At 50.3% G+C, this 21458-nt stretch overlaps 12 protein-coding genes across 12 annotated transcripts; 5 read left to right on the plus strand and 7 right to left on the minus strand.

Moving 5' to 3' along the window:
* Window positions 1-855: 855 nt before the first annotated feature.
* On the minus strand, window positions 856-2891 carry N7457_006429 (oxidative DNA demethylase; the record flags this gene model as incomplete). Its single annotated transcript, XM_057177473.1, has 2 exons — window positions 856-2668; window positions 2728-2891. 2 exons carry the CDS (start codon window positions 2889-2891, stop codon window positions 856-858), a joined length of 1977 nt encoding a protein of 658 aa, XP_057031775.1.
* Window positions 2892-3432: 541 nt separating this feature from the next.
* N7457_006430 (uncharacterized protein) lies at window positions 3433-4206 on the plus strand (the record flags this gene model as incomplete). Its single annotated transcript, XM_057177474.1, has 1 exon — window positions 3433-4206. One exon carries the CDS (start codon window positions 3433-3435, stop codon window positions 4204-4206), a length of 774 nt encoding a protein of 257 aa, XP_057031776.1.
* An 868-nt stretch (window positions 4207-5074) lies between these two features.
* On the minus strand, window positions 5075-5683 carry N7457_006431 (DUF4291 domain-containing protein; the record flags this gene model as incomplete). Its single annotated transcript, XM_057177475.1, has 1 exon — window positions 5075-5683. The coding sequence occupies one exon, from the start codon at window positions 5681-5683 to the stop codon at window positions 5075-5077; it is 609 nt and encodes a 202-aa protein (XP_057031777.1).
* Window positions 5684-6369: 686 nt separating this feature from the next.
* N7457_006432 (uncharacterized protein) lies at window positions 6370-7650 on the minus strand (the record flags this gene model as incomplete). Its single annotated transcript, XM_057177476.1, has 4 exons — window positions 6370-6446; window positions 6727-7162; window positions 7217-7467; window positions 7527-7650. The coding sequence occupies 4 exons, from the start codon at window positions 7648-7650 to the stop codon at window positions 6370-6372; spliced, it is 888 nt and encodes a 295-aa protein (XP_057031778.1).
* A 1108-nt stretch (window positions 7651-8758) lies between these two features.
* On the minus strand, window positions 8759-9645 carry N7457_006433 (enoyl-CoA hydratase/isomerase family protein; the record flags this gene model as incomplete). Its single annotated transcript, XM_057177477.1, has 2 exons — window positions 8759-9260; window positions 9329-9645. 2 exons carry the CDS (start codon window positions 9643-9645, stop codon window positions 8759-8761), a joined length of 819 nt encoding a protein of 272 aa, XP_057031779.1.
* A 1249-nt stretch (window positions 9646-10894) lies between these two features.
* On the plus strand, window positions 10895-12072 carry N7457_006434 (zinc-dependent alcohol dehydrogenase; the record flags this gene model as incomplete). The annotated part of the gene is made up of 3 exons (XM_057177478.1): window positions 10895-11040; window positions 11100-11827; window positions 11888-12072. The coding sequence occupies 3 exons, from the start codon at window positions 10895-10897 to the stop codon at window positions 12070-12072; spliced, it is 1059 nt and encodes a 352-aa protein (XP_057031780.1).
* A 222-nt stretch (window positions 12073-12294) lies between these two features.
* N7457_006435 (uncharacterized protein) lies at window positions 12295-12972 on the plus strand (the record flags this gene model as incomplete). Its single annotated transcript, XM_057177479.1, has 1 exon — window positions 12295-12972. One exon carries the CDS (start codon window positions 12295-12297, stop codon window positions 12970-12972), a length of 678 nt encoding a protein of 225 aa, XP_057031781.1.
* Window positions 12973-13046: 74 nt separating this feature from the next.
* Window positions 13047-14325, minus strand: N7457_006436 (uncharacterized protein; the record flags this gene model as incomplete). Its single annotated transcript, XM_057177480.1, has 5 exons — window positions 13047-13348; window positions 13401-13500; window positions 13557-13729; window positions 13787-13967; window positions 14044-14325. 5 exons carry the CDS (start codon window positions 14323-14325, stop codon window positions 13047-13049), a joined length of 1038 nt encoding a protein of 345 aa, XP_057031782.1.
* Window positions 14326-15032: 707 nt separating this feature from the next.
* Window positions 15033-15650, plus strand: N7457_006437 (uncharacterized protein; the record flags this gene model as incomplete). The annotated part of the gene is made up of 1 exon (XM_057177481.1): window positions 15033-15650. The coding sequence occupies one exon, from the start codon at window positions 15033-15035 to the stop codon at window positions 15648-15650; it is 618 nt and encodes a 205-aa protein (XP_057031783.1).
* A 250-nt stretch (window positions 15651-15900) lies between these two features.
* Window positions 15901-17343, minus strand: N7457_006438 (transcription initiation factor TFIID subunit 7 family protein; the record flags this gene model as incomplete). The annotated part of the gene is made up of 1 exon (XM_057177482.1): window positions 15901-17343. The coding sequence occupies one exon, from the start codon at window positions 17341-17343 to the stop codon at window positions 15901-15903; it is 1443 nt and encodes a 480-aa protein (XP_057031784.1).
* A 282-nt stretch (window positions 17344-17625) lies between these two features.
* Window positions 17626-18273, plus strand: N7457_006439 (Bromodomain associated domain protein; the record flags this gene model as incomplete). Its single annotated transcript, XM_057177483.1, has 1 exon — window positions 17626-18273. One exon carries the CDS (start codon window positions 17626-17628, stop codon window positions 18271-18273), a length of 648 nt encoding a protein of 215 aa, XP_057031785.1.
* Window positions 18274-19134: 861 nt separating this feature from the next.
* N7457_006440 (glycoside hydrolase family 16 protein) lies at window positions 19135-20301 on the minus strand (the record flags this gene model as incomplete). The annotated part of the gene is made up of 2 exons (XM_057177484.1): window positions 19135-19432; window positions 19490-20301. 2 exons carry the CDS (start codon window positions 20299-20301, stop codon window positions 19135-19137), a joined length of 1110 nt encoding a protein of 369 aa, XP_057031786.1.
* Between the last annotated feature and the right edge of the window lie 1157 nt (window positions 20302-21458).

A 21458-nucleotide genomic window follows, 5' to 3' on the forward strand; every position in this document is an offset into this window, starting at 1 on the left:
TGTCGAATGTCACAAATAGCTACCCAAGCTGGGAAGGGGTAAAACTCAATAACGCTGATGTCGCAGACCCAAAATCCCCAACATGTTTTGTCTTGCATGAGAATTCCACGGGCAGCCGTCTCCTGGACTCCTTGCTACGTCGCCATGTGGGATGCATACCCTTTTACACTGTTGAGATGCAGGCTCCACTTGTCGACATATTTGGTGATTCTGTTTTCCGTCCCACTTGTATTGGGGTCGAAATTAGTCGGGAATAGTCAATTATTAGTCCTCATTTAGTTCCCAATTATCTGTGCCCTTGCGTGGTCTTGGATGTGCTTCATCCTCGCCATGTGTGTTTCAGTGGGGTCCGCGTGTTTAGCGTTCCAGCCGCTGGAATGATGTCAATGGTTACCTGGATATCTGGAGGATGGGAGATGGAGGTTGGGGGCTTGGTGGGAGACGTTGTGGATGTGTTTTGCCATCTGATGTAGGGATGGGCTAGTCTGGCTGGAAATCGAGTGTTGAACGCGATGTGGGTTTGTTGGGTGGCGATATTGGCGATGCCCAACATTGAAATGAACTGACTCAGGTGTAACATGTCCATTATTAGGCCTAGATTTCAGTTAATCCCCTGTGGACCCGTGTCTTGGAGATGGATTGTTGGAGAAACGTATCCAGAGGTGTGTATGTTCAGCCGAGGACCTGCGTACACTTGTATGGAGAAATACGGTCTGATATGGAGTGGAGATGTCAAGTATTATCTCGTCAATTCAATTCAAGTCGTATAAGCGCCAAATATTTATAGTATCTACAATCTTTTTATGGGAATATGGACTGCTGAAGGGGCTTTGGTGCTGCCAGCGTGGCAATGACTTACTCGTCGTCCTCGCCCTCGTCCTCATCCTCATCCTCATCCTCGTCATCTTCAAAGTCAGAACCTTCTTCAAACTCAACACCGATATCACCGGTGATATCCCATCGATCACCCTTCGCCGCAGCACTGACGTACTTGACGAACTTGAGGGTGCCGCTATCACGCAGCACAATGCTGAGGCGGTTCCATCCAGCCTGTGTGCTGAACAGGATACCATCATCTTCATCAGCACCCGCAGAGCGGTAGATAGCGGGATCAGACTTGGTCTTCTTCGGACCTAGGACCTGATCAGCGTTCTCGGGGTCCTCTTCTTCATCCTCTTCCTCATCGCCAGCCATGTAGATCTCGTATCCACCAAGTGCAGGACCTTCTACGGCATCGTCGGTCTTCTCCTTAGGCTCAGACTTGGCAGAGGAAGCCTTAGCTTCTCCATCCTCGTTCTCGTCCTCGTCCTCATCCTCATCTTCTTCATCTTCCTGCTTCTCCCACCCAGTGCTTGGGGTAAGACAGAGCGAGAACTCAAGTCGAGGCTCCTCGCCTTCGTACGCACTAGCAAGAGTGTAGTCCGCACCACGACGGAAGCGTCTTGCAAGCAGATCGTGACTAGTGAGGTGATCCACACCGGTAACGAGAGCAAGCCACTTCCGGAAGGGCTGCGATGGGAAGAGCACGTTCATCAGCTCTTGAATCGGGCTCTCGGAGCTCTTCTCGACGGAAGCATGCTGGTACAGATAACGGTGCTTGTGCGGAGGACGAGCAACTGTCCAGCCGCGCTGTGTCTCGATCTCGTCCGCAGAAGCGGGGAGAGGCTGTCTCTCCTGGTCCTCGATGTATGCGCTCACGCGCGAAGCAAACTTATCACTGAGGAATCGCTCAAGGCTGAGCGAGGACTCGGCTGCGAACGCATCGGACATCTCCTCTGCGATATCGGGGGTCAGGTATGAAGGCGCAATGTACTGCAGCAAGAAACCAAGGTCACTCTCTGTGAACTCGCCCTCGGCCTGCTCTTCCACCTTGCCCTTACCCTTGCCCTCGACCTCGGGCTCTTCCCAAGACACAGGCTGCGGCTGGGGCAGATCGTAGATATCGCCGCGGCCCTGCAGCTGTGCGAGACTGCTGCGCTCGGCGAGCTTCTCTTCCAGTCCCGCCTCGTATCCATCTTCGCCTTCCTGAGGGATGTGGAACCAGCCGCTGATCGCCATGCGGACGCGCTTCTTTGTCTTATCCTCGTCCTCGCGGGGGTGGTACACTTCTTCGACATCGTGGAAGCTCTCGCCGGGTTGGACAGTGAAGAAGCTCAGCTGGTTGAAGGCGGGAGGAATGGAGAGGCTGTAGTCCGGGCTGGGGATCTTGACATCCTCACCCTTAGCGTCTTTCTTGGTCGTTGTGGGGAACAGGCGCAAAGCACCACCCCACTCGGCTTGCCAGGGTGTGTCGGGGTCGGTCAGGTAGAGGATGTAACTGAGGCGACGGCTGCCGATGACGTCGTCGTGGCAGAGAAGGTGGCAGCCCTCGGTGTAGATGTTGATAGCCATGTCGGTCTTTTGCCCGCTCAGCTTGCCTGAGCCTGTCACGGAGGACAAGTACTCACGGAATCGCGCGGAGTACAATGCGTCGCGCAGCTTCAATACTGAAGGCAGCTTCGAGATGGAAGAGTCATCCAGTCCATCGAGGTTGGCAAGATCACCAGACTGGAAGATCTTGTAGATATCCGTCTCCTTCTCAGTGAAAGAGACCTGAGTTTCAATCTCATTGCGGACGGAGCGGAGGAGCGTGGGTTCGATCAGAGGATGAATGACTCCGTGAAGGTAGCTAGAGGCCCATAACTATCAGTGGTTTGACATTGGGCTAATTTCCCTGTGTACACCTACGGAGAAGACCTGGCGTATTCGTTGGTGTACTTCTGCTGCTCCGCGGTGTCGAACAGACCGTCGCGGAAGCGGGCAGCGGCCTCCTCGCTGGAGAGCGCCCGTTTCTTGGACTGAGGCTGGGCATGGCCATCGAGCGAGGCTCTCGTATCCGTCTTGCGCTTCATTTTGGGGGTTGTAGAGAAATGGAAACATCCACAGCGAGTGGTCTGATCTTTCGTAAATTTTTCCGGGCGGTGAGGGGCCCACGATGAGGCGGTCAACTGGGCTGATGTCGCATGCTCAGCTCAAAAGAGAAGATTATAGGGTTGAGGAAGAGATTGTTATTGTATTATTTACGGAGTACAGCTCTGAGATACTCTTCTATCTCACATATTATTGTGTTAGACCATCTTGGTTGTTTTCGGATAATAGTCTACTACAGATAAGTGGCGCATAACCAACGCCCCCTTTCTTATCTGATGCTAGACTAGTTCCTGCAAGTCGATGTGTTCTTTCTAAGCTTTTCTAAGCTTGTCAGATTCAGCCCAAGTCCAATCTACTCCGTACTAGTTTCTTTGTCTCTGTTTTGGCCTTGGACTTCCTTGTTCCACATGTGATTGTGGCGGATCCAGGAACCACTGTCGTCATCTCCTTATCAAAGACGATTGTTCCCCCCCACTTAACCCCGACGTGCTTGATCCTCTTCAACTCTGTCGAATCTCGATCATGCAACAAAACGAGGCTCAAGCTTCGATCCCAGATCAACCGGGAACCCCACCACGCCCACCTTATTCCCCAGTGACACCGGTGTTTGCCCAGCTTGCGCCAGTTCCGTCCAATGAGCCGAGAATCGTCCCGCCACCCGCATCTCCCTCTCCAACATCACACTTCCCTCCACGATACACAGAATATTCACATGGTCCACAGCCCCCAGCAACTCCGCCTGTCTTCAAGCCCCAACCTCCCCCAGTCCCTATCTCCGAGAGCGAGAATCCAGATGCGATCGCACTCCGTTCCGCTATCTCGATCCTGCAGATGCAGAAGCAGCAAAGCCTGCGCGATATCCAGGCGCTCGATCGCATGAAGCAGGCCGCTGCCTCTGATCCGGAAGGATTCGCGCACGAGTTAGCAGCAGGTCGACTGAAGACCGAGGACCGCGGGGCGGTACTCCAGTTTTCCGAGGATAACGCGAGGGACGATGAGGACAACGAAGAAGGATCAAAGCGCACGAATCCCGACGGTTCACCAGCTTCGAATTTTGGCCATATCCCTGTTCCGCAGAATGTCGTTCGCATGCCCCCTATCAACTGGGCCAAGTATCAGGTGGTCGGAGAACCGCTTGATCGCATGCACGAAGAGCAATTACGTCGGCCGAGTTCTGGGGAGCCGGGACGAGAGCGCGCGCCGGAACATGTATTGGCGTCGCCGTATCGGCCATTGGTGGATCAGTTGCAGGGGTCGTCGAAGCTTGGTCGTCCTAGCAAGGCAAAAAAGACTTGACTCCTTGTAAGGAGGTTTGATGATTATGGGATTATGGACTTTACGAAGTTATGTACTTTATAGGCTACGCACTAGCTGCATTCTTTTTTTTCGGCCATTCTGTATCTCGGTATTACTGATAAAAGAAAGAAGAATTATAAATTGACTATAAGAATATACTCTTGATTTAGTGATCTATCCCGATTCTAGGTATTTGATTGGTATATAGCAGATGGATATGTCCATACAGTCAACCTTCCCTTTTCGGAGCCGGCAGGTTATGTGAAACTTGCATGATTGGGACCGGAAAGTTATAGTCATCATTCCAAGATTATTTGCGAGTGACTGCACCGGAGCAGTCTATTGGAATGACTCATTTTCTTTCCATAACATCTCTGTTCCCCCCTCTTCATATCGCAGTTATAGACGTACAACAACCTCGATTCTCCTCACCCTGACGGAACCTACCCTATCCTTTATTTGGCACTTGGCAAAGCGCTTGGAAGAAAGCAAGGAAGTGTTGACACAACTAGACAATCTGACCAAAGAAAAAGACGAACTTGTGAATAAAGAGCACAAGCTGAAAGTGAAACAAGACCAGCTGCAAACACAAGACGCATGGGGAGACAGACTATAAGATTTGGTCCTGGCATCGAGTGACTAACACAAAATTTTTCCAAATTGCAAGCCTTTATTGAACCATTCCCTCGATGATTCGGAAATACTGTCTTAACCTTGCTTTTGTACGAATGCCGAGACTCTTCGCTATGGCTCCGCACAGATATCTGTAGCCCGAAATACTAACATTTGGCACCAAGACCAGTGATCTATCATTTTGCCTCTATTATAACAGCCATGAATAGAGGACTACAATCAAGTGTCCTCAGCCCTAATGATCCATCCAATTAATGCCCACCAGCTCCTGCAAATCCTCAGGTAACACATAAGGCGTCTCTTCAGGCAAACAATCCCTCGCAGCATTAATATCCCCATCCTTAAGATATCCCTCAATCTCCCTCATCGTAGCAGTAACATCCGTAACCGAAACAATCCAGTCATCTACATATCGCCCAACCGCCTCCCCACTCAACCCAACCTGAATACTCCGATAATCCAAAGCCCGCAGCGAGAGATCCCGCTCAGGATCCCACTGTATACGCACTGGACTGGCGCGCAGTTTCTCCCGCCACTCATTCTGACTCATTTCGCCAGGTGTGTGGTGGCTCAGACAGGAGTGTGGCAGGGCCCATTCAAATCCCTCGCGCGTGATCTCGACTGCGAGGACGCGTTCCTGTCGGACTTTCGTTGCCCAGCCTGATCGGTAGGCCATCCATAGGAAAGAGGGTTTTATCCAGGTCATTCGTGCGCGAGAGAATGGGGTGACGAAGGTTTGGGCTTTGAGGGCTGCGTTGGCTATCTCGGGGGAATAGGCCTGGTATACCGTGACTGTGATTGGGGTTTGTTTGGCGCGGATCGCCCTGTAGGTATTTGAAGGCATTTTTGGGCGTGGAAAAACCAGAAAGTATATAGAGAGATATTTTCAAATTTAGAAAATGGATCATTGGACTTGATCATATTGACCCATCGGTGGTTTGACCTTAAATGATGACTTGCTGTTCCCTTGATCCACCCTCGTATTCGCCAAACATTGAGGCTGAGCAATAGTCGGAGCTTGTCTTACTGCTGAATACTCCGCAGGCTAGCTTCAAAAGTAGATGAGATACAGCCGGGAGCTACTCAGCCTGGTCGTAGGTAGACATGGTGCAGATCGGGCTTTGTGTCCTTCATTATACTAGCGTGGTTAATAGAGATGTTTGAGATTGAAGTCACCTGGGAGCTTCCCGGCTAAGATGTGATGTAGATTGAAACTGGAGACTGATGAGTATGGAAATATAGAACAACCCTGGACATCAACCCTGTCGTCGCATATAGATAGTTGAAAGTTGAAAGACACCAGGTTCCACCGTGCCAAGGCTCCGCCACCAGATGTGACCCACTTGGCAACTATAAGACTGCATGTAGAGGGTAAACAAGTACAATCAAACATCCAAACAACAAACGACGTAGAAAATTGGGATCTCACCGGCCGGGTTGGTGCAGTGTCTAGCAGCATAAGGGCTCTTATATATACAGGGATCTGGACCGTCCGTACAATACTTTATCAAGAGATCATCTACTAATTTACTAGGAATGGCTCAGCATCACAACGTTGTTATCATTAGGGAGATCCAAATAACAAGCAAAGAGGATCTCACCATCTCCTTTGGATGTTATTTGACCATTGCCCCTGAGAAAAAAGGAACAAAAAAAAACAAGAAACAAGAAACAAAAACAGCAATATGGATAAGAAGTAATAGGCCCGTCCTCCCTTCAGGGGATCTCACCATCTCTTGAGAGCAGAGACAGAGCCAGAAAAACAACGAGAAAAAGAACAGAGAAACAGCAAAAGACCTCAACGGCCACGGCGAGGACCACCACGGCGAGGACCAGGACGACGGCGAGGGGCTGCGCCACGGATGGGAACAGGACCACGAACAGTACCAGAGCCACGAAGAGGAGCACCCGCAAGAACAGCGTCGATTTCACGACGCGCACGACGCTCTCTGACCATGATCTCCACTTCCTGGAGAGCTTGCATGTACCGCTGGTGAGCAGCACGGACGCGGGCGAAGGGGTCGACAGCAGGAGTGTCCTCAGGGCGGGAGGAGGACTCGGCAGGGCGGGAGGGGGACTCGGCAGGGCGGGAGAGAGACTCGGCAGGCTGGGAGGAGGATCCAGCAGGGCGGGAGGGAGACTCGACAGGCTGGGAGGGAGGCTCGCTCGCAGGCTCAGAGCTGAGCTTGTCGACAATGCCGCACTCGACAAGACGCCGAGTATTCTCCCGAATGCGCTTCTGCGCTTCAGGATCCTCAGGCTTGCAGGCGGCGAGGATGTGGTTTTCTCCAGCGGCATTGATTGCCGGCTGGGCAAGGTGGATCTGAATTACGTGGGTTAGAACGATGTGAGGGAGATGTTAAAACTTTTGGCTTACAGCGGGGGCGCCAGCAGGCGCAACAGGCCCTGGGGCCAGGAGGTTGTCACCGAGAGGGATCTCGGGAGTGATGGTGGCCGTAGCCAAGGTGCTTGCAGCGGCGTGCTCTCCACGCTCGCGGTGCCACTGGACAAGGGCGTGTCGCCACGCCTCGTCCTCGGCCTGGCCTTCGGCCTGGCGGGCCGCCAGCATCTGGCGGAAGGAGAGCTCAACACGGCGGCGTTTCTCCATCTCCGAAGACGTCGGGATGGCTTGATGATGTGAGATGAGATGGTTGAGATGAATATCAAATGAGAAGAGATGAACTTACCGGGAGAAGTGATTATTTGGGCCTCGGGGGTAGAGGCCAAGGCAGCGCTGGTGGTTGGGTGCACTGCCAGATTCGGCGAGTGCAAAGGACCGCTGGTTTCCTCTTTGGAATGAGGCATCGACATCTTCGCGATGGAAGAAAAAGAAGTGAATTGTTGATAGAAGAGGAACGAAAAACGGGAAGAAGCGCGACGGCGACGAAACAGATTCTCGACGGGGAAGCTGGGGGTTTCTGAGAGACTACTTAAGAAGGAGCGCAATGGAGGTTCGCAGGATTGTTGACTCGCATCCCAGTTGACAGAATCTTCGTTATTTCCTCATGCTACAGCAATGGATAATGTCTACCTAGCTCTACTAGCATATCACTATGGCCAGACAGACACAGTGAATCTGTTCCCAGCAGTTATTGTCCTATACATGATAAATATAGCCATAGAGCTATGAATGAATAGCCATATTGCCCAGTTGAGAATATTTCTGCTAACCTTGCTATGTACCTTATTCATCCCATTCCTAGACCTGTAGCTGAATAAATAACTACAATAGTGACTTGCTGAACAGCCCTTGGAGCCTATAGGATGAATCAGTGGATGCCTGATGTTGCAAGCTCAGAATCATTGAATTTAGCCAAGTTTGCACATCTGTAATTAGTCAGTGAGACGAAAACAAACCTCGATTCAGAGAGTAATGATCGAAATGTTAGGCTGTTGTGAAGAGACTAAATCACAATCATATTGATCGTCCTATGTGCCTGGGGCTCAGCAGCCCTCTAGGTAGTCAATAGTCATGTGGCTCTCTGGTGTGAATGGAACAATGGGGCATTGTCATATTGCAGCTAGAAGATAGGACTATGGGCGTTGACAATCATTCATTTTATAGCAGGCGATGACGGATCCAATAGAAATGCAAGTGAATTTCCTTTGACCCTGGTATATTCGGGGAGACATCGAGTCTACTTGAGATTAAACAACCTTTCTGATGAGCCTCGTGGATATCATGATCGCTGTAAATGGCCTCAGAAGGTTGGCCTTTTGTGTCGACATGACTTGTCCTTGTATTTTCATAGCAATTCCAAGGCTCTGAGGCTAGAACTATTTCCCTACCGGATTTATCCAGCATTAACAACAAAAGAAGGAATGAAACCATCAATCTGAAGGCTGTAGGATGAACTTATGTACAAAATCTTATATATTATCAACAAAGAGATTCATGAACGTCTACGCTCCAACAGCTTCAAAGCTTGGCTTTGCTATTCTTCTCAAACGCCTGGACAGCCTCCGCGCCTCTTTTGTTGACAGCCTCATTCTTGTCCTCGACCTTCTCTCTCCACTGCAAGTTTCCAGCATGGTCATCCAAGCCATTCAAAACGCGGGCATACATCTCCTCCTTCATGGTACCGTAGATACCTGTTGCGGGTTTAGTCTGAAGCTTGCGCTCCTGGATCAGCTTAAGCGCTTCCTCGGCACCACCAACGGCATCGACAATGCCAGCCTCGAGAGCTTTGCGACCACCGAAGCGATGGGCCTCGAGAACAACATTGCGGAAGGTGACCGGGGTCAACTTCTCGCGGAAGATAGCCATCATTGGCGTTTGGAGCGGCACGCCGAACTCCAACTCGTTGACACAGAGGAATCCACGGTCCGGATTCATGATACGGTAGTCATGGTACATGGCCAACATGAAGCCACCAGCAAATGCGTGTCCATTTAGTAGGCACACAGTTGGCATAGGGTATCTAACTGAATGTAAGTATAATGTTGCCATATACGTATGGATGTTGAGATTTAGCATGATTAAACATACGTCAAGAATCGGCGGAACAGTCGCCACAACCAGTTCTCAAGGAAACCTTCGGTCTGCGCGACGATATCGAGATCAAGTCCATTGCTGTAGAACTTGGCAATTCCACTAGTAGTGACTACAACGCCCTTGGGGTAGCGATGCTCAATAATGTCGAGAGCGAGCAGCAAAGCATCAATAAAAGTAGGAGTCAGTCTGTTGTCCGGGGGCGAGGTGAAGGTGAGCACATAGATGGTCTGATGCTCTTCCGCTGTGCTGGGGTTCGTGCAGACAATCGAGCCCCCGGTGGAGCTAATTGGAACGGTGAACAGAGTCGTCATGATGGGGATGTTTGGGATGAGATATCAAGGTGTCGAGGAGAGTTTCAAGGTTGCTTTGGAGTATAAATATGCTCAAATTTCCAGTTATAGCACGGGTATCAGGAGCTTTGGAAGTTGCAGTTGCTCTGAATACTAATCAGATTAACCTGTTGACCTCGGCTGGAATCACATGCCCGATGAGCTCATCACGTGATGGTCGAATCGAAGTTGCATGTAGCTCAGGCAAAGGAAATGGAGGGTTTTTAGTGATTATATTGGTTTTGAAGACTAATTGTAAGCTGCCTGTTCAGCTGGTCCTGGAAGTAAAGGTACGGGAGACCAGGTACCCTCTTGTGGGACCTCGGATGGCAACGGAGAGCAATCGTCTACCACGGAGTATAGACACAGCCAATGAGTTATAGCGTGGATTGAGGCTCCGCATTATACTTTGGAAGTGTATAATTTTGTGCTCATTTTGAAGAAGGGATCTGTCAAGTTATCCATGGAGTGATTCTACCTAGATACATTCCTGGGAGATCAAGCATTCTGCCCTATAGATTCCAAACTTGAGGTGAGAGCGTACGTCAGTAACCCGCATTAATACATAGGCACATGATGCTACTATTCGAATGAAATCATGTACAAACGAGCATGCATAAACCATCAGGGGTAGATTAAAGGGCGTATATTGTCTTGCCGATCAATGCATGTCTGTCACCCCCTTTAAATCAACCTTGTAGATATTGAGTCAGAATATACGGAGTACTCGGTACTATGCATGATCCAAAGACAAACCTCGCATCATTAGTTAGTCATATCTAGCATGTGGCCCTCTCTTCAACATCTCATAGTGTCGTTATAGCAGAGACCTTAGAAATGGCTAGATCCTGGCTACTGGAACACAATGCCTACAGTAATGAATCCTGTTTTCCTTGTCCTCTAATGCATTTCAAACATCCAAGTCATGGTTAAGATGAGATATATCCGATTGCAATATTATCAATTGGCTGGGAAGTAAAAGCGTTGAAGCTGCTTTCCAGTTGGCGATGACTACCCGCATCCATTGCCGATTTCCTGGCCGACTGGACCCATTACCTCGGCAACCCGAATATCACTCTCTACAACGGTATACTCGAGTAAAATATACTCCAACAAGCACCGATAACTATAGTCATGTAAGCAAAAAGGCGGGGTCCAAATAGTAAAAAGGATTAAGAATATTGACCACGTCAGATCTCACCTTCCTCAACCCTGACTGGTATCTCTTACAATGGCAACCCCCATCCCCATTCTACAACAAGCTGCCGTGGTACAAAACCCAGGCGAGAATGCAAATATTGTTCTCCAAAATGAGACTCCTGTCGCAAGCCCCGGTCAAAACGAAGTCCTTGTCAAATTAGCGTGCACCGGCCTGTGGTAAGCTTATCTCGACTTCTGTATTCTAACCCCCAAAACACCAACTAAGTTCCAACAAGTCGCTCCGAGCTCCGCGCAGTCCTGGCCTGGGGCGCATATAACTCTATCATCGGCCATGAAGGAGTCGGAACTGTAGTGAGAACGGGGTCTGGAGTTTCAGAGTCTCTTCTCGGCGAACGTGTTGGCGTTAAATGGCTGTACAGTGCTTGCAATGAATGCTCGGTCTGCAAACGTGGATTCCCACACAATTGCGCACAACAGCTGAATACGAGTCGCCATGTTCCTGGGACACTGCAGCAGTATGTTATTGCCGATGCACGATTCCTGACCCGGATCCCGGAGGGTGTAGCAGATGAAATCGCGGCCCCATTACTCTGCGCCGGACTGACAATGGTTGGCGCATTATCCAAACTCGACAATGAGCTGCAGCCAGGTGATTTTATTGTTATTTCGGGGTCTGGTGGAGGTCTGGGCCATATCGGTGTGCAAATTGCTGCGAGGATGAAGAACTTGCGCGTTATTGCTGTCGATAGCGGAGATGACAAGAGAGCACTGAGCTTGCAGTCTGGAGCTGAGGTTTTCTTCGATTACAAGACTGAAGATGTCATAGCCCGTGTGCGTGAGTACACCATGGAGGGCGCACATGCGACGATTGTGGTTCCCGGGACGGAGGAAGCATTGAAGATGGCTCCCAACCTTGTGAGAAATATGGGCTTTATTGTGAATGTTGGCCTGCCACGGAATGATCTGCACATCCCGCTTTCTGCTACACTTTGCACGGCAAGAGGTATGATGTCGCATGTGGTCTCCTCATTATACAAATCATATGCTAATGCTCCGAACCCAGGTCTCACGTTTATAGGATCCTCTGTGGGCACGGAAGATCAATTGACTGACTTGCTGCAAGCTGCAGCTGCTGGAAAAATAACGCCCTCAATTGAAGTCTTTGCTTTTTCGGCTGTGCCGACTTTGATAGCAAAGCTGAAAGAGGATGGTGTTACGGGAAGAGCAGTGGTCACATTACCACAGTAGTCACTAGATCAAATGTCTGTAGGGGGATTGAAATGGGATGATATAGGTGCTGCTTCAACTGTTCATGTTCATGTTTTTTTCTAGAAACTCACCGAGCTATGCAAATGAGGAAAGCACGACCGTAGAACTGTAGAGAGCAAAGTGCTTGGAACTGGCCAACCCATTTCTCTCTCGACTCATCTCTACAACTTGACTCTTGCCACCAAGCAATGTTAACGAGCCATGGCTCCATCTACTGAACTGATGGAGATAACCGAGCCAACTGCACTATTTGAACCAACCGCAGTAGCTGAACCGACCATGGATATTGGATCGACTGCGGCCACTGATACATCTATGGCAACCGACACGACCGAGACAGCCGAGCCAGCTGCTTCCACTGAAAAATTCCGGAAACGAGACAAGAAGCCCGAGCTATCCCAAGTCCAGCGCGCATCAATCATCCAAGCGCTTGCAAACGGTGAGCCAGTGGCCAAGATCGCCAAAGATTTCGGCATTGCGCGAACAACCGTCTACCACACGAAGAAGCGATTCCGAGAACGAGGAGATCTGGCCTCTCAACCCCGAACAGGACGTCCCGCCAAGCGACTCAAGCACTTCATGGCGATGCACGACTATCAACCTCCCCGGTGGCTGGAGCTGCGACTATCAATGGAGGGATCTCGAAGTCGACACCAAAGCGTGTTACACGTAGCCAGAGTGCTCAAAAGAATCGCCACACCGAGGATTCCACTGCTGCAACGGTGGAGGAATCTGGCTAGAAGACAGATCCTAGTGAGGTGGACTCCCGATTGTGATTCAAGCGGTTGTCTACTATTCAAGATCAATGTATCCAGTGTGCGAGCAAACAGCAACATACCCAGAAAATTGAAACAACAACTAAGCTATTTCTTTGTTTAATTACTATGTACCTATGAGACGAATGAAATATCCTAGATCAGGAATACCAAAATGTACGATGAACCTAACGTCATCTAGCATTGCTCAAGTGCTTGTGCAATACTATCCTGCATAGAAGTCCACCCCTTTCGCCCACAGAACTCCCGCAGCAGATTTTCGGCTTCCTTGGCTGGAATTATTTCGCTCAAATCATGGCCCTCGTCAACTGGAGGATCAGGAATCAGCGTATTATCTGGCCGCAGTTTTCGAAGCACTCCGATCATTTCAGTCAGGTTCACAGGAGCAGCAAAACCGAAAAGTCGCCGAGAGACTGTGTTCGGGTCAAGGAGTGCTGCTGCATGCAGACGTGCAATGTCAACAACATCAACGAAGTACTCTGTTTTGGTACGTCAGCCATGAACACCCATTCAAACGCAAATTGCACTTACGTGGCACAAATCTTTGAAAAATACCGGTGTCTCCATCGACAAGGCCACGGACCCAACCTGAAGTTGAGCCCTGGATGTTATCGTGCAGGATTCTCCCAACCTATTACTAGTCATTATGATGGACTTTGAATGGTGTGCGATTTGGGTGGCACTTACCGTAAAGTCTGGAAGCACGGTATTGAATTGGAAGTCGGGTTGATACTTCTCCACCCATTTCCACGCTGCCTTCTCTGCCTCGATTTTGGAGGCTGCATAGCAGAATACGCCTTTCACAGGCTTCGGGGTGTCTGGATTCCACGCTCCTTTGACAGCCTCTTCATTCCAAGTGTCTACACCCAACATTAGTCAATGCCTCATTTCACTTTTTCTCGGATATTTAGACTCACCCTCATGAACGACAATGCCCTCCTTGTCTGGTTGCGGGAATAATGCCGTGATCGCGGATGAAGTCATAACAACCCGCTGGATATCACAGTTCCTCGATGCTGCCTCTAAAAGATTGTGAATAGCTCTCAGCACCCAAGGAATGACCTCTTCGGGGTTTAAGCCGAAAGTGACATCTGATGCCTATCCATTCGCCATGAATCGGGTCAGTCACATGCTCGTTTCTTGAATTCCACACTCCCCTGAACAGCAAACATACCACATGAGCCACGCCAGACACACCCTCCATCACCTCCATCAGAGCATCCAGGTCATCAAAGTTGGCCAGAACGACCGACTCATAAGCGTCCTCCCCGAACTTCTTCTGGAACATCTCATCGAGCCATGGTTTCGCCGAGCGGACGGTCCCGCGGACCCTGAATCCTAACTCTAATAAGGTGTGCACGACATTACTCCCGATGAACCCATTAGCTCCTGTCACCAGGATACATGAGCCCTGCGGCAGATAGTAATCTTCCGTGATGGAATTGATACCGGGCATTTTGTGTGAAAAATAGGAGAAGAGAAAGAAATATGGCAAGCGAGCGGGAAGACAACCCGCTGTGGAGCATATTTAACTTCCTTCAAGTCCCCCTCAGACGATATCAAAATAGGTTAGGGGTAGGTGTCGGTATCACGGTAAGCGTCGGTTTCATTAGTGGAACTAGAGCAGTAGCCTGTATGGATCTTGGCCTGGGCTTTCGGTCACCGAGTTTTGCGCCACACTCGAGCTTGCCGGGATTGACAATGCGATACATGGACTGATGTGGTGTTACCAGGCTGTCTGAGAGTCCCGATGGTCTGGGACCAGTTGACGATCTGTGCGGGAGGTAAGCCTCCCTGTTGTCGAACCGTTGACTCTGCAGATGAAGTGGAGAGGCATCTCGGTAGCCTTGTACGTGGGTTGCATTTTGGGGATACGGTTATTACCGTCTGTATTTAGGGGAGTGTTATTGCTGTATACACCCACGGAGTACATATACAGATTATGTTTTGTTTAATCCACAACCGTCGCAAGATCCCACATGGCAGCTGTTAGCCCCATATCCCCACGCCCATTGGTCAACGTCCTGACGTCATAAGTGGAGCATCAACTGTCACTTTCATCAGGATTTGGAGACTTGATCACTTCAAACTACTCCGTTCAAACATAGCTATATGTCAATTTACACTCAACTCTACAGTCACTAGTTTATAACGCGAACCACCATGAAGACACGTTCACAGGCACGAGCCGAACAGCCCGCCCAACCACCAAAGGAAGCCGCCTACGCCCAGTCCTCGAATCCAGTCTCGCACACTCCACAAGAGCAACGAGCGCCGGGCGAACCGGGCAGACTTTACGGTGACCCAATTGGATCAATTACCCGCACGGCACAGTCAAATCCATCCAGCGACGAAGCACGAGCTCGTCTGAGCGCACAGCACAAGCAACATGAACAGGAAATGCAGAATGCACCCGACGTCGATTTAGATTACGGCGTTGAGCAGCAGCCGGCCGAGGGGTATATTGCGGATACGGTTCAGCGGAAGGGAATGGGTATCCAGCGTGCGCAGGCCGGTGCCCATGCGGGTCCGGTTGGGAGTGCTGGTGGGCCTGGACATCCCGGTTTCGGAGAGGCGGACGATCTTGCCGCAAAGTTGCCGCAGAAAAGAGTTGAGCATGATCGGGTGCTTGGGGATAGGGTTGGAAAGAGTCCTGCTGAGCCTGATGCGGAGGTTGCGGAAAGGGAGGCTGTTCGAAGACGGGTATTGGAGCGGGATGAGCATTTGGATGTGGGAGAGGTGGTTAGAGAGGTTACGGGCGATCCGGTGGCGGGTAAATAGGTATTTCAAATCCTTGACGTGTGGTACCCGAATCGGTATTAAAGGTGTTGGAAGGGGGATGGTGTGAGCAGGGGTTTGGGCCATTCTGTTTGGACATGACTTTCATTAAGTATCTGGCTAGCTAAGCGCTGCTTGTATCAACATGGAGACCGGACTCGCACTCGGTCAGACAAACTTGGGTATGATTATTAACGGTAACGCCGAAGAAAAGTTCAACATCAGATGTAGTGTGAAAATGAGGATAGGAGGATCAAATATCGTCTCCAGCTGGCATTCCCATAGATACCTTCTTCAATTCCAGATCCTTCTTCAGCTCCTGGATACGTCGGCCCATCTTGTTGCGAAGAATATGGTTTTGCACCTTCTCCCACTGTGCTGTTTCCGCGCGAATGTGGGCTTCCAGCTCCGCGACTTCCTCGCGCTGCTGCTGGAGTTGTTGCTGCTGCTCAATTTGATCATCATCCAGCTCATCTTGTGCGTCATCATCATCCTCATCGGAGATGTTGCTCTCATCGGCAGAGGTATAACCGCGTTCAGTTGGACCTCCGGCTGGAGTGAATGGCTGCATGGATGGAGTATCAGGCTGCTCTAGCACGGCGCCTGCGGCATCGTCATCACCGGCGGCCAACGCGGCCTCCATTTCAGCTGCAAGGGCGTCCTCGAAGTCGTCCATCATGTCGTCTTCTGCTTCCCCGTATGCATCCTGATCCTCATCGTATTCCTCCTCGTACTCCTCCGCTTGTACCAATCCCTCAACGCGATTCAGCGACGTGCTGTCCACCAACTCGAACTTTGGAGGGAAGATGGAGGTTTCGTCTTGAGCCATGAGGTCTTCCACGGCCTTCTCAACTTGTTCAATTGTGCGAGTGCTAACGCGGTTGCGGAATCGTCGCTTGCGGACCCAACGGAGGGGTGGTGCCAGGCCGTGTGGATATTGAAGTGTCTTTTCGTCGGGGCAATCAACATCCGCGGGGAGTGGATATTCCATGGCTTCATGCTCATTGTTGACTCGTCCCAGAACCAAGAGCATCTGACAGATATCTGCTGACTTGTACCAGCCTCGTCGGTCCCAACTCTTCATACCCTCAATGATACAGGGTAGATCCACCAGGGCCGCCGCATATTGTTTGTCTCGAACCTTCAGAATGGCGCGCCGGCCTTCACGGGTAAGGGGTTTGAATCCGAACTCGGAATGATGGAAAGTTCTTTCATTGATGGTTTTCCTCAGATGCTCGCAGTCTTCTCCTGGGAGCATTCGTAGAATAAATTGTTCTTCGATGGCAGGGTCATTCTCAGTATCCGAGGCCTCCGAGTCATAGCCAACGCCCACCGGTCGATTGGGAACAATGCCTTTGTTCTTGATACGGATCGACTGTAGACCGGGTCTCTTGGTTGGGTTCAGTTTCAATCGCTTGGGTCCTTGATGGCTCGTTTCGGGTTCGGGTGCAGGCTCGGGAGGCGCGATACCCTCGACAGGTCGTTTTTTGGTCGACTTCTTTTTCTTCGGTTTTTCTTCACTCGTCTCGGGTTGTGACTTGCGTGCGATCTTGAGTGTGAGCTTGCGCGGGGGTTGAGGAGTTGCGGCTGCTGGGGGTGCAGGCGCAGGCACTGGTGCTGGTGCTGGTACGGGCGCCGCTGATTGTTCTGCTGGTGGGGGATCTGGCCTCCTCGAGAATTTGATTTTTAGAGGCATGATGCCGAGTAAGAGAGCTACCTGAGAGGTAGCAAGTGCTAGGATATTAGAAAAGAAGAGGGAGGGGGTTGCGTAGGTGGAGGAAATGAGTTCGCGGAAAGATGGAATTCTCCGCTTTGGATCGCGGCGCGCGAACACCGCATCCTTGTCTCTTCAACACTCCCTGACTTTTTCACATCTGCCTCGAGACAGCTCCCCACCTCCCTTCGTCTCAGATATTTCAACTGGGCTTTCTTTCATCTCATCACATACATTGACGGGTACTGTCGCTTTTACGGCACAATGTCAGGCCCAAACCTTCATAATGCTCTCCTCCGACCTCCAATCATCCAAATCCTCCGCGCCCAAGGCTTCCACTCCACACGTCCTTCAGTTCTTGAGTCTATTCAAGATCTGACTGGACGATACCTGATGATTCTTGCCTCAGCTGCAGCTGAGCATGCGGCAAATGCGCATCCACACGACCCAATCCCGACCCTCGAAGACATCTACCAAGCTTTACAAGATGCAGGAGCCATACGTCCACAACTCCGCGAATGGGAGGAAGAATGGCAAGGCGAAGAAGATTTACGGGGTCTTGAATCTTTCATCGGATGGATTACTGGCCCAGCCCACCGAGAAATTCGACGCATTGCTGGCTTCGTGCCCAGCGAGGGCGACATAGTGGATCCTGATGCAATTGAAAAGGAGGATTACTTGACAGCCTTAAAAAAGAAACACAGTAAAACTGGCGAGGAGTCTCGTTATGCTGGAACTGTACTGGGAAAGAGCGCCGAGGAACACGCCATCGTCATTGAAGGTGGTGTCCCCAGCATTGACGGTTGGGGCGCGCAGGTTCGCGCCCGGTCCGCGGAGGCGATGGAAAGCGATACCTCAGGTGTAAGCAGCGCACCGAGCCATCTCTCCGAAGATGAAACTATGGGAGTGTGAAGGGCCGATTACGGTCTCATCAATTGCTTGACATTTGAAAGAGTTCTTAATCTCGAATCCCTTCTCTACGACTGGCCCCAGACTTGCACCGCAGTTTCCTCCCCTTGATCGGACAGTCTTCCATTCAACGTCGATATTGAAGCAACATACAGCAACCTTTCCATCTCCACCTTCATTGACTGGTGCTTGGAATCCGTGGTCGATGATATTGATCAGACCTGAGTCGAGGCGTAATCTTCCCTGCCACTTCGCTCTCCAACCAAAACCAGAGCTAGCTGGGCAGCCTTTTCGCCAGGAGCATCTATATCTCGTATTCTGCAATGCGAGAATACAGATGTTTCTTTGCTGGTTGCAAACGAAATCAAGAGGGACCACAATCCTGGGGCCACCAGTGACCGAGACATTTGGCTTAGCAGTGAAGGACATACATTACCGACTCGAGTTGTCAACTCGTTTCAATGCCTTGTCTGTACAGTACATCCGATTCCTGGCCTGTGTTGCACACCGTTGTATGCGTTGCGTTCCTCCCATTCTAGGAGCTGGACAGCCTACTATTACATGATGAATACGATATTCCAGAGGTCTTATTTACGCAAGACCTTGACATTGCATAGCGAAAGACAGCCATTTTGATCATTGAGCAACAAGTGCCTCGGATCTGTAATATCAAAGACCGTTATTAGACTTTCAAACTAAACCTTAGCCTCGCGATGCAGACTTGGCCGACATGTAGACTGACATTTCAGTGAAGATCAAGCTCTATTCTGAGCGAGTAAGTAGGTAAACAAGGTTATATGCAAGAATAAGCGACATTAAATCTATAAACATGATGAAGTATAATACAAATGTATGTTACACCGGTCAAGGGACCGGTTGGTAAGCACCCTTGGTGCGCAATTCACTTTGGCGCCACCTCATCTTCGACTCCTCCAAAGTCGTGAGCTCTGCGTTGTATTGACCATCGTCCAGAGCGCGTTGCAGACGACCGTTTTTGCGTTGCTTCAGACAATAGAACAGAGCTCCGGCAATCAGGAGAAGACCAGCAACGGCTGCGCCGATATACACACCGATGTGCGCTCCCCGACCAAGATCATTCCACTTCTCGTGTAGAGACTTGGATGGCTTCTTGTCAAGTACGATTTGGGCAGTCGAATTGCCACTAGAGATTGAGATTAGTTACGGGTTCATTCCCGACGCGCCTCTGGGGGAAACTCACCCAAGAATCTCGATGCTCTCATAGCTGCCTGAACGGTCTTTATACGAGTATTCCTTTCCAGTGGCAAAGTCCTGGACACGAACGTGCTTCACACTCATAGTGAATGGAACATCTGACCAGTCTACAAGACCACCACCCCATTCGATATTTCCTTGCAATTGGCCTTTGATACCGACAGGCCAATTGCTCATCTTGACCTGGCAAGGTGTCTGGGGGTAGTTCCTGCCGAAAAGTGTCGATTTCTCCGAGTATTGCACCGTGCGGACCTTTTCGTTATCAATCCACCACTCCAGGCGGTCCTTGTCCCAGTACGTGGTGTAGTTGTGCCATTCGGTGTCGGCATTTGCAACGCCGTGATATCCGCCGCGGTCAGTGGTGGTGGTATTTCCTTTGCCGAAGAAGTTGGACTGCACTTCGCTCGTGTTGTATCCAACCCATTCCCAATCGATTTCATCCAAGTCGTCTGATTGCAGGACCACACTACTGATGATTCCCGGTCCCTTGGCCATTTTGACGTGCGCTTCCACCACTCCGAAGAAAATATAGAAGTTCGATACCAGTAAAGTCGAGGTGTTTTCGGCTTTGATTGAGAAGTCGGCGCCTTCGGATGTATATTCTATCTCTCCGGTTTCCATGCGCCAAATATCGGTGTCAAGAGTCGTGTTGAAGTCCCAAGTATGGTGGGTTCCGAGCGCTGGATCGGGAGGACAATCCTTCTCGGTAGGGTTGCAGTCTGTTCCGGTATACTGAATATTGTTGGCCTGGACCAATGCGGTCAGGCCAAAGAGGAGGAGAGAGATTGAGGATCTCATGTTGGATTTGATCCGAGGATCCGCACAATGTCGCGCTATATTGCAATTTCGGCGGCGGAGGTGTGCTGAAAACTTGGGGGGGAATGAATGTACAAGATTTCGATCTCTATAGATGATCACCGACGGGAGACGGCCAGAGACGTTATGAATGCGAATTTAAGGTCCGAAATTTTCATACTGACTGCTAACAGAGGCAAGATTAGGGAGGTCCATAAGCGAGACAGTAGGCTAAAGGCATCGCCATTTCCCTGCTGAAATTAGAAGCGTGCCCATACTTGTTCGAGCCTAGCGCCATAACAAGTCGCAAACGATTCATCCAGTTGAGAGTGATCCTATGGAGACTCATTTTACTTCCGAGTTCGCACATCTTTCGCGAAGCTTGGCTCGGGGCTATATCTATCGATGCCCACTCGGACGTACTAGCCGACTCCTTAGCGCCAAATGCTAAGCCCATCTGCGTTAGGCGGCTGTTGAAACCCCACTACCGGTTTGATTAATCGGCTCTTTGGAAGATGATGATTGGCCCTGCGGGTTTGATTCGGCCGCCAGCATCCGCTCTAAAGAACAGACGAGGAACAATATCCGATCATTGGCTGACCCCGTCGGAAAAAGAAAGGGGAAGAAGAAAAATGGAATTCGACAGAATGCACAGGGGAGAAAATACTGAAATGCATTGTTGCCGGCGTTATGACAAAATAGACTTAAAAAGCAGATCGGCGACAACATAGGCGTTCTCTCGTTTCCGTTTCATACTTCATCCTTTGTTCCAACTCCGAGTCTCCCCCTTTTGCTGGACTCGTACGGAGTATCCCCTATTGAGTGGATAACAGTTCCGCCCAGCTCATTTGCCTCCTGATTGGAAATCATTCCAAGGTTTTGCTCTCGGACCGCCTGTTTCTGACACACTTTTGCGCACTATCTATATGGCCTTCCACAGTACGGCACCATCGGGGAACCAATTTAGATCGAGGTCAACTACTTTGACAAGCACCTCATTTCTCTGGTCCATCTGGAGTTGGCTTTCTATCATAGGAACCTAGCTCCAGGAAATGGCAGGCAAATGCTGTCCTTGCCAAAGTAGTTGGTCTCGCTCTATTTTATGGCCCCATCGGTGCTTGGCTATGGCTTGGTACATTTCCATCGAGTCAATTCGGTTA

The sequence above is a fragment of the Penicillium paradoxum genome (genome assembly GCF_028828445.1).
Source record: "Penicillium paradoxum strain IBT 22861 chromosome Unknown utg000005l_segment0_segment0, whole genome shotgun sequence".
NCBI classification, from domain to species: Eukaryota; Fungi; Ascomycota; class Eurotiomycetes; order Eurotiales; family Aspergillaceae; genus Penicillium; species Penicillium paradoxum.